The 10119-nt window shown below is 40.6% G+C and overlaps 1 protein-coding gene across 1 annotated transcript; it reads left to right on the top strand.

Annotated features, from left to right (window-relative positions):
* The first annotated feature begins 1283 nt into the window (after window positions 1–1283).
* On the top strand, window positions 1284–9393 carry LOC137272900 (uncharacterized). The gene is made up of 5 exons (XM_067805320.1): window positions 1284–1783; window positions 6639–6792; window positions 7114–7182; window positions 7882–8016; window positions 8495–9393. The coding sequence occupies exons 1-5, from the start codon at window positions 1778–1780 to the stop codon at window positions 8785–8787; spliced, it is 657 nt and encodes a 218-aa protein (XP_067661421.1). The 5' UTR covers window positions 1284–1777; the 3' UTR covers window positions 8788–9393.
* The last annotated feature ends 726 nt before the right edge of the window (window positions 9394–10119 follow it).

Genomic DNA, 10119 nt, shown 5'->3' with positions numbered 1-10119 from the left:
ATCCATAAACTTTTTTGTGACTCGCTATACTTCTAAAATGCCCATGAAACAGATCATCTTTCTGTACACACAGTGAACCCTCAGCATATCAGCAAACGAAACAGCCAATCGGAAGCCGTCGTTACACTTGAGTGCAGATCCACCCGCTGTGACTGGGTTCGGTCTCCCGAGGGCTTCGTTTCGGGGGAAGTAAGCCCAAGTACAAAATATTGCACTTTTGAATCGCGATTGTACGCTTATAATTTTGTTTATTTGTTTTTTTTTAAAAGCAGCAATGTATATCATATGTCATGAATAAGTGATAAATGTGTTTTAATTATGTTTGATTTTTTTTTTGCATGTGACCTTTCAACTTGCTTGATGAGGTGGCCAGTCGGGTCGAGGAACTGAAGAGGATAAAGTTGCTTGCGAAGTCTAATATCCAAACGGCTCTCCAGGTTTCGATCCTTGATCTCGGGCAGACAGCTGCTTCATGATCGATATGTATGCTGCCAGTCTGTTTGTTGTTTCCACTTTCTCAATGGCAATGACGAATTCATGCATGTGAGGTTTTCTGACGAGTTTCTCGAAGTCGTCTTGTAAACCCTCCAAATAGTTTTTGGTTCTGGCTTCTGTATTTCCAGTCCGTTCTACGTTTACGAGGCGGGAATCTAACATTGTAGTCTACTCATATAGAGGTCATGAAGTTGTTGAAGGTGGCAATATCCTCAACATCTGGAGACGCGTTGAAGGGATTGTTCTTAGAAACTTTGACTGGGCTTTCTCTCCACGGACATCAGCGTCTGGGAACACTGTCTCGTAGGCACCAATAGCAGCAGCGTCGTAGTCTGCACCACAGGAAGGAGAGATCAACACTGACAGTTATAAGCACCATATCGTTTACGTGAGTATACCGGCTGATATATGTGTTAGGGGATTTGCGGGGATGTAGGGAAATGGCAACTGGATACATCTGGTCCTGTCCAAGGCAGTGCAAAACATACACTTGAGGCTAGAGATTAGGGCACACATAACAAGTTACTAAAGTTAGTTATATTTAGTTTTGAAGTTATTCTGCATCCTTCACGTGTGATAACGGATCTTATATTCTACAATAATAGTAAGAATAACTGACTGACTGAACATGTGTAGATTGGGCATCTGTGAATTTAGCGTCAACTGGGGTCTGTGGGTCAGGTGGTAGAACTTTTGCACGTTGACGGTAGAGCCCTGATCTAACACTGTAAAGGGAAGCGACCGTGAGAGCGGCATTTTCATACAGGTTCTTGATCTCTTCATTGTAGATGTGTTGGAATGGCTGTATCTCGTGACGAATACGTTGCCTGAGCCCGGTAAGGAGTCTCGTCTCAACTTCATTCACCAGAGGCGTGTGGCTGTGTTCTGTTACGGAAGATATGTGGTCGCCTGCATTTACACTTCCTCTGATCTATGACGCACTTTCAGTGTGTGACTACGCGTCTCACAACAACGTCTTTGAGAGGCTTGTCAGAAGTTGTAAAGGTGAAGGAAAAACAAGTTCTGTGGGTAGACTACTTCTTTATGGCAGTGAGTTCGACGTTTCGGGGTAGGCACTAACGCCGTCATCAAGCAGGTTATCCAATCTCACAACCTTCAGTCGATACTTGTGGTCACCGTGTAGTACCTGTTTTCCTTCTGTCTGGGACCAAATGAACTCTTCCCTATGCAGGTTAGCCATTGTGACTATCAGTGCTTGGCGAACCTGGTCACCGTGTAGTACCTGTTTTCCTTCTGCCTGGGACCAAATGAACTCTTCCCTATGCAGGTTAGCTATTGTGACTATCAGTTGTTGGCGAACACTCCATTTTATAGGGTTTAGTTGGTTTAAAGCCTATTAGTATTTTCCAGTAAGAAATATACTATATCTCATCATTGCTTTTACAATATAGTTTATGTATTAATCTCTTTCATTTCTCATAACCCAGTTGTAACTTACACGTGGATGTACTAATCATCTCTACTCAATACATATCCCTATAACAACATCTCGGTCAAGACTGGTATGACACTGACGAGTGACTCAGGCTCATAAAGCATGGGGTGCATTTTCTAATTCCAGTTAGCTTCACTGTTTTTTGTATGCGATGTGGGTTTAAGAGAAATTGAGATGAAGGCGAATAGAGACTTATTCGTTTCGACTGATATGTACGCGAACATAAAGATAGGTTACCCACCATTCGGATATGTGCCTCATTATAAAATGGTGGAAATGGGGTTAGCCTTGCGGTAAAAGCGTTTGCTCGCCACCCCTAAGGCATGGGTTTGATGCCTACATGGATATGTATATGTGAAGCCTGTCTTTTCTGTGACACGACCGTGATGTTGCTGGAATACTGCTCAAAGCGGCATAAAACTAATCACACCCTCTCACTCAGTGACGGAAACCTTACAAGAAAGGCATGTGCATTTCATGACCGGTAGCGTTCAGATTACCACATCCCTGATAACGGAGACCATGTCGGCCATTCGTGACCGACTCGTGTTATTCCCGGACAGTTCGAATAGGGAGGGTTACGGGGCCATTCCCCATTTTCTGGGTAGGGGGCAAATGGTGGTGAATGTAGATAGGTGTACAGTTTCAGGTGATATTATTTAGCCCGTAACTATCTACTACTCTGACACCCTTTCAGTAACTATGTACTAGTCTGACCCCCTTTCAGTAACTATCTACTACTCTGACCCCCTTTCAGTAACTATCTGGGTCATTGTGTGACGTTCTGATGGGAACAATGCTCATGTCGAAGGACGCGAATGAAACAAATCTTCCGTATCTGTAGAAGTGATGACGTACGAATATTTGAGTATTTAAATATACACATCAGACACATATAAACTGGAACCTTACATTACATGTCATACGATCATTCACTAGTGTGTAGCTGGGTGGGAATGAGTCTGAAGTAACTAGTACTACAGAAAAGATCTGGTCAGGCTTTTAGATGGGACAGATACACGTTATTCTACCCCGGAGCTATGGGGTACCCTCGTGTTTAAAGTGTTCGCTCATCACAACGAAGGACCGGGCTCGATTCCTCTCACTATTGCTTTGCATCGTATACAGACAATTAGCGCGCTGTGATATTTCTGGAATGTCGGCGTAGATTCCAATTCACTGACTGATCGACTCCCAAAAGCATTGTTCGATAATCTTTGGATGTCAGTTATTGGGGTGTCTTGTCCAGATTTGATAATTTGAAAACTACTGCAATACTACTGAAATAATGGTAGAGACGATCAAGAAACTAACGTAGTCTCGTTATCATACCTATATGCATAACTCATAGATATGTGGACGCGGGCAATTCCGAAATACTATTTTTGGCAACAGCAATGACAAACTGGAGCTACATAAATTGCCTCATGTAGTTTTAAGCTATTGATGCAAGAAAGCTTATTACACATATTTATGTCACTTCCTCGTCAATTCAAAATTTCAATCAATCAATTTAGTTCCAGAGCAGAACACGTTCGTAGCACCTTGACAGTCTTAAATCTATTTTTATCTTTTACGTCGATGTGCAAACGGATTGACAAGGGTCTATTTTTAACTGTTATGCAATTTATAACATAAAGTTTCGGAACATGCTCCTCACGGCTGCGTAGTTTACAGGAAGCTACACGAATTCTAGCTTTAACTACAGTAAGTATCGTCTTCAACATTCTTAGCAGTCCGTTACAACATCATGTATAACATCATGTCTTTGAGAATATGATGCTGGGTGTTTGTTGATATAGTCAATGTGAATGAAGTTACATGCACAGGGCCCCGTTCCCCAAAGCGATCGTACAGCTTAAGGTGATCGTAACTCCCATACTTCATCACAGACTAACCCTACGACAGGAACCCTATGATCGGTGTGTGGACCAGCGCCTAGATTTTCGAAGCTCTTTTAGAGCTAAGATTGTCGTAACTTCTGACATAAGAATAAAACTGTCGTAAATGCATATTTTCGAAGCTATCGTAACACTTACGATATCTCAGCTGTGTCCAAAATGCTACGACTGGTACATACCTGTCGTAGCCTTATTTCATTGGGATATCCCCTCTAATTTTAACTTCATTGAAAAAGAGATCCGATGAACAATTACGACAATGTCGCCACATTTCCAAACTTGCCACAGCTTTACGAGAGCTTCGAGAATATGTCTTATCTTATGTCTACGACTATCGTAACTTCTGGTGTAAGTTCTTACGATCAGTCGGAGTTAAGAGCGCTTCGAAAATCTGGGTCCAGGGGCACGTTCCCCAAAGCGACCGCAGCGCTACGACAATCGTATTTGTATGTTAAGGTAAAGAGTTACGATCATCTTAGCGCTACGACAATCGTATTTGTATGTTACGGTAAAGAGTTACGATCATCTTAAAGCTACGACAATGGTATTTGTATGTTAAGGTAAAGAGTTACGATCATCTTAGCGCTACGATCGCTTTGAGGAACGGGACCCAGGTGGTCACATATATTGGCCGATGACCTTCAGAGAAATTCCAGGGACAGGCTGAAATTATATTACTACACCTTTCATGGACATTAGATTGTAAAGCATATATATTTCCCGATCGCTTCCCTGATACTGGCAATGGCTGCGTTAGACCTGACAAGACTCGCTGGCAAAATTGTGTTCCTGTACTGTTTATATTGCATTAAATTGTCTGATGCGTTAATACTTTTGATAGTTTCGTTAGTACTAACTCACTGACAATATAATTGTACTGTTCTGTTGTTTATATGTAAACCTTACATTTTGACCTCAACATGTCCATTCTGTATACCGTTAAAACGTCATAACTGTAGAATGCGACGAATGGAAATGGTAGGTTACTGATGTATTTTATATTTCCGTGAAGTTAAGAACATGAAGCTCTGTCATTGCTGAATGAAGAAACTGCGAAGGTTTGGGGACATTGCTGGAAATACAGAGGGTATTTCTAACGATCCATTCGAGTCGTGTAAATATGCTTTTTGTGTCAATATATTTCGGTATTTTCACTTTTAATCACAATAGCTATTCTGCATTCAAATTCTTTTTGATGTAAATATCTCAATGTGATAAACTCTCAAGTTCAGAAAGAGACACTCTCTTACATTGAAAAGACATTTTAAGAATGTTGTCTTTAGGAAAGCAGGGCGTATGGAATTTACACACACACACACACACACAGTCACAGAGACGAGGACACACAGACAGACGGTTACACTCCTTATCCAAGAATGTAGGTCGAATGTTGTTTACATACATAGACGGGCAAATACACACAAACACAAACACAAACACAAACACAAACACAAACATGCCAACACCCACGCACACACATACACACAAACACACGTACACACAAACACACGCGAACGCGAACCCACACCGAAACGTCTACTTATCTATTAATGCAGCACTTACCTTTTCCTTTGCAGGTAATGTGTAAAGTCACCATTATAGTACAGACATGCCATTTCATTTTATATTTATCCAGTGAAACATAGCCAAGAACCAGTATTCAACCCATAAGACGCTCATTTTCATGTTACATGCAGTGTATAACATATAGAGAGAATAACATTTGTACATGAACGTCGTAACGTAGCTTGGGTAAATGATCCATCTGGAGATGGCCCCACACTGTCATACAGACCGAATCAGTCATCGTAACACTATCCAACTATCATAAAGAGCCACTCCTGGTGATAACCTGCCCTTAGCCCATGCAGTAAACCATCCTAAATGTGAGTTATCATGAAACAGTACGAGCGAAACATCGCTCAGTCTCTCTTCTGTGCGTCCAGTCAGTGCTGGTTAGTGTCTATTATTGTTGTTTAAAGTACAATCACTCCGTGACCATGTATATCTCTCAGGTTTGGATTTAGATATTAAGTCAAATGTTAGCCATGGTGTGGTGAAGAGAAAGGTCCTATGATGAGAATGTTTGCGGTAGTACAAATATCAAGTCGTTTTATTGATCCAAGTTTAGCTCACGTTTCACAGGAATAGGATTTCTCGGAGAAAGAGTGTGACTTCTCGAGGAACGGCTTGGGCTAGACTTTCTAAGTGGCGTGGAAATACATATAAAATGCTAACATATTTTCAGAAACATGATTTGTATCATAGGTTTGAATGACAGTTTCTTTGAAGCTTCCTCTACCTTATCGATCATTGAACATCAGTGCATTCCTTCACTATATAGGCTGTAACTCTACACGGACGTGCGGGGAATACTTTGGATTGCGTATTGCATTTCATGAATTAGTTGATTTGACAACATATGCAGTTTTTTAGTTTCTGTCACGGAATACACACACGGTGGGACAATCTCAAAAAAGGCTGTTCAGCTTTTAAGTTAATGTATAAGTTGTTGCATGTTCTATGTCTACTAAGGCCGGTGGATGGGGTGGGGGTACCAAGATAAAAAGTGACAACAAAATGGGGATCGTGAAGCTGGAACGTAGCAAACCAATTTGCTTGAGGTTGACAGATAAAAAATAAAACATAAAAAGACAGTTGCGTTCATGCTGTTTTCTGGGTTAGGGTCAGTACTTTTTGACATTTCCTGCATCTCGTGTTAGCCGTGAAAAATCCTAATATTTATACAAAATGTTAACGATAGCGTTTTGTTTTACTTTTTTCAGATAGAAATGTCTTCATTTAAGTGCTACAAGGACATATGTGAACTGGGCGCTCAGTATTGCGTGGATGCCAGGCAAAGATGTTACTGGTGTAAAGACGCTTCTAAACACTGTTGGACGACGATTATGCCACGCCAGTGCAATGACTTTTGTGACGGTCAGTTCAATAAATTCAGTTGTGTAGACCGATGCTTATGTTGTTGATAATGGATTGTCTGCTCCAGGCTCGATTATTTACAGACCGCTTCCATATAGCTGAATTATTGCTGAGTGCGGCGTAAAACAACAAAGCCAACCCAACCAAATTTATTGTGTTAATTTGTGCCACTCGTTTGTGACACATACCTAAGACTTTGTTGGAAGTTTACAATCGACTTGACTTTTGAAAGAGATTGTTTATGAATACAATAATAGGAATAAAAGTGTTTTTCGGTATTTAATATAAAATGAAATAAATTGTGTTTTTTTTGTGTTTCAGATTTAAGGCAACAATTAATGAACCAGTCATACAGTAGAGGATATTCAGATGGTATTTCAACCCATAACGGTATATAATCGTAAATGATAAATATGCTTTTGATATCAATAATTATTGCCTCACATATATAGTGATTCGTTCATACATTTTTCACAGATATTTCCCTTTACGGAATTTGTTTATGGGAATAGTCAAGACTGGGTATTTTTTTAACTGAAGCGACCGGTCAGTCTCTATCGAAAAATGCAGTTGTCAGTAAGTAAAGCAATTGTGTTTTATGGAATTTCAATTGGGGTAAGGAAGTGATTCCTTTTTCGCCTCTTGCGAGTTTAACAATTACATACACTCGCCAGAAGCACCCGATTTCCTTTGTTCTCGTAGATGTATTGTTCTTTTATGTAACCACGTGCAAACGTGCTGCCTGTGTTTTGACAGCGTGTGAGTGTCCCTTGCCTTGATTGTTGTTGCAGGAATGCCTCTACTACCTTAGAGTGAATGCTCGTAAACGTTCATGACTTCGTCTTCTTTTCTGTAGTCGTCGTCAAATGCTCCTGGCAAGCACTGTCCATCACCTCAAAATCAGGCTTAAATGTATTGGGATGTTTCATTACACATGAATCGTCAATCGCTGTTATTTCTGGCGTCCTTTGTTGAACTGTGACGTAGAATGTTCACGTGCAACTTGAGCCCCCCAGCCTCCAGGTATCGCTCGATGGTGATACGTTTAAATATGTACCTGTATCATCAACATTTTTTCTTCTTCCTCAGGTCGAGATTATCCTTTCATCATATCAACTTCGACTGCCGTCATCCTTGCGCTAATGTGTGGATTACTTGGTTTGAGAATATTCAAGTTAATGAAAAGGCTCAAAACATCGCGTGCAGGACATAGCAGATATTCGGGTACATATCACTGTTTTTAAATTTTATACACATTGTTTCACGCATGCGTGAGGGGAGTTCAAAGTAGACAGCTCCGATGAGAGTAAGGTGCAGGATTACATAATAATGTGTTGTAGGCAAACGGTTCGAATCATTGTTTGGGCAATAATTGAACAAAATATAAATCTAAACTTTTGAAATCAAACACTAGCATTGTTTTTATATGTTATGGTTAACATAAACTTCAAATCTGAACGAAATCGGAGACGAAATAAAGATTTTAGAAAATTCTACCGTTAAAATGTATTTCTTCACCAACTTTGAAACACTAAGAACAGAATGGCGTTCAACCTTTGCTCATAATATCGACCATAGGTTTATTATTGTCAAATGTAGAATATTAACGTCATCCAGCCAGAATATTGTTTGATGCGACTTTAAACAACAAACAAAGAATGCTGTTATGGTAACAATAATAATATGAGCGTTAATATTTCAGTTCACGACCAGGAAAGTCCCGAAACAAGCCCACTAACAGATACAGGTGGTGATCAGGTGGTTGATATGGACATCACAGAACTTACAGACGATGTCAGTTCAGCTAAGATGACAGAACGCCATGCCAGTGTAGATTCGGGATTTGATTACAGAGACAGTATAAACTCGGCCTCAATTATGACACGTAACAGTGATGGCAGTTCAGCGGGAGTGTGCGTTCGTTGCACCGATCTGAAGCAGCTTCCTCCCAGAAATGACGTTGATAGTTTGAAAGCGGCAGTCCTGTGTGGCTGAGTGCGAGTGAGTGAGTGAGTGAGTGAGTGAGTTAGTGGTTGTATGGGTGAGTGAGCGAGGGAGTGAGAGTGGTTGGTTGGTTGTGTGAGTATTCGATTGAGTGGGTAGGTGAGTGAACTGATGGGTGGGTGTTTGGGCAGGTGGATGAGTGAGCGGATGGGTAAGTGAGTGAGTGAGTGAGAGAGATTTGTTCCCACTTTTAGTCTGTTAATCCTGGGTATTGTTATTTGGTTCTGTGCCAGCTTCAATATACTTGTCTGAAGGGCCATTGTTTTGTACCCCATGGAATACAAAAGTCTTAGACAAGTTATCGAACCTCTCCCGTTATCCCCTGTGTAATATGCCAATTGTCATAATCACTGACATAACCCTCACCAAAATGGATATTTTCCATTTTACCTTTTACAGAGTGTCATGTCAATACTTCGACGCAGAAAAAGTAATCTGTAAACAAATGCTAGGGGGCAGCTGGTCTACCTACGGCCCAGTTGATATGGTTGTGAAAACGTTTAACAGCTCAAGAAAAAAAATTCACTGTTGTTAACTCTCATCTTATTTTAATAAAAATACTGTTGAGTGCGTTGTAAAACAACAAATGAATCCATACTTACCGTGTTCGTTTTTTTTATGTAAAAGCAATGAAACTCGTTCCATAATCATATAAAAAAAACGACCATTATACTACCGGATGATAAACCTGGTCGTTCAGGTATTTCCCAGTCTGAATGTCCACTGTCATGCTGACAGTAAATACACCATGCCCGCAACGGAATGCACAGACCAGAGTTTAGCTGAGGCTTATAAATAGTTTTATCGGGTATTCCAGATATACACATTATAGCCGGGACACAATCCCATTAATGTGAATTATGAATCGCCGAGTCTGTGAGTTCACTGGCACCGAACGAGCGACACTGTTAATGCAAGTGTGCCTTTTTTGGAGCACTCGAGTTTATTCAAGCTAATCGACAATGTAGCGCTGTATAAAATTAACACGCATTAAAATAAATAATACAAACACACACGTACATACACACGAACGCAAACACGTACGCGTGGGCAAGCAGACATTATATAAGTGCACCAATCCAGAATGAAACGTTAAACTCCAATGGACTTTATTCACAATACTGTTTCAGTGTGTAAGGAATTCGAAGATGTTAACCTAGATTATGCCTCACAAACACGTATTGCTGCCTGGTCACGTGACCAACGCTTTACAGCATTACAGATCGCTCTGGTCCAGTAAACGCTCTTTTGAATCAAATCCACCACAACGACCGTGACCTTTGCACATGTGGTTTATACATACTCATGTCATTGTCAACCACA

This window comes from Haliotis asinina, chromosome 2, assembly GCF_037392515.1.
Source record: "Haliotis asinina isolate JCU_RB_2024 chromosome 2, JCU_Hal_asi_v2, whole genome shotgun sequence".
In the NCBI taxonomy this organism is placed as follows: domain Eukaryota; kingdom Metazoa; phylum Mollusca; class Gastropoda; order Lepetellida; family Haliotidae; genus Haliotis; species Haliotis asinina.
This window is presented reverse-complemented; position numbering and strand designations above follow the sequence as displayed.

Coding starts and splice junctions, on each gene's coding strand:
- LOC137272900 (XM_067805320.1), top strand. Junction 7,183..7,881: donor TGGTATTTCAACCCATAACG/GTATATAATCGT, acceptor CTTCTTCCTCAG/GTCGAGATTATCCTTTCATC. Junction 8,017..8,494: donor AGGACATAGCAGATATTCGG/GTACATATCACT, acceptor TTAATATTTCAG/TTCACGACCAGGAAAGTCCC.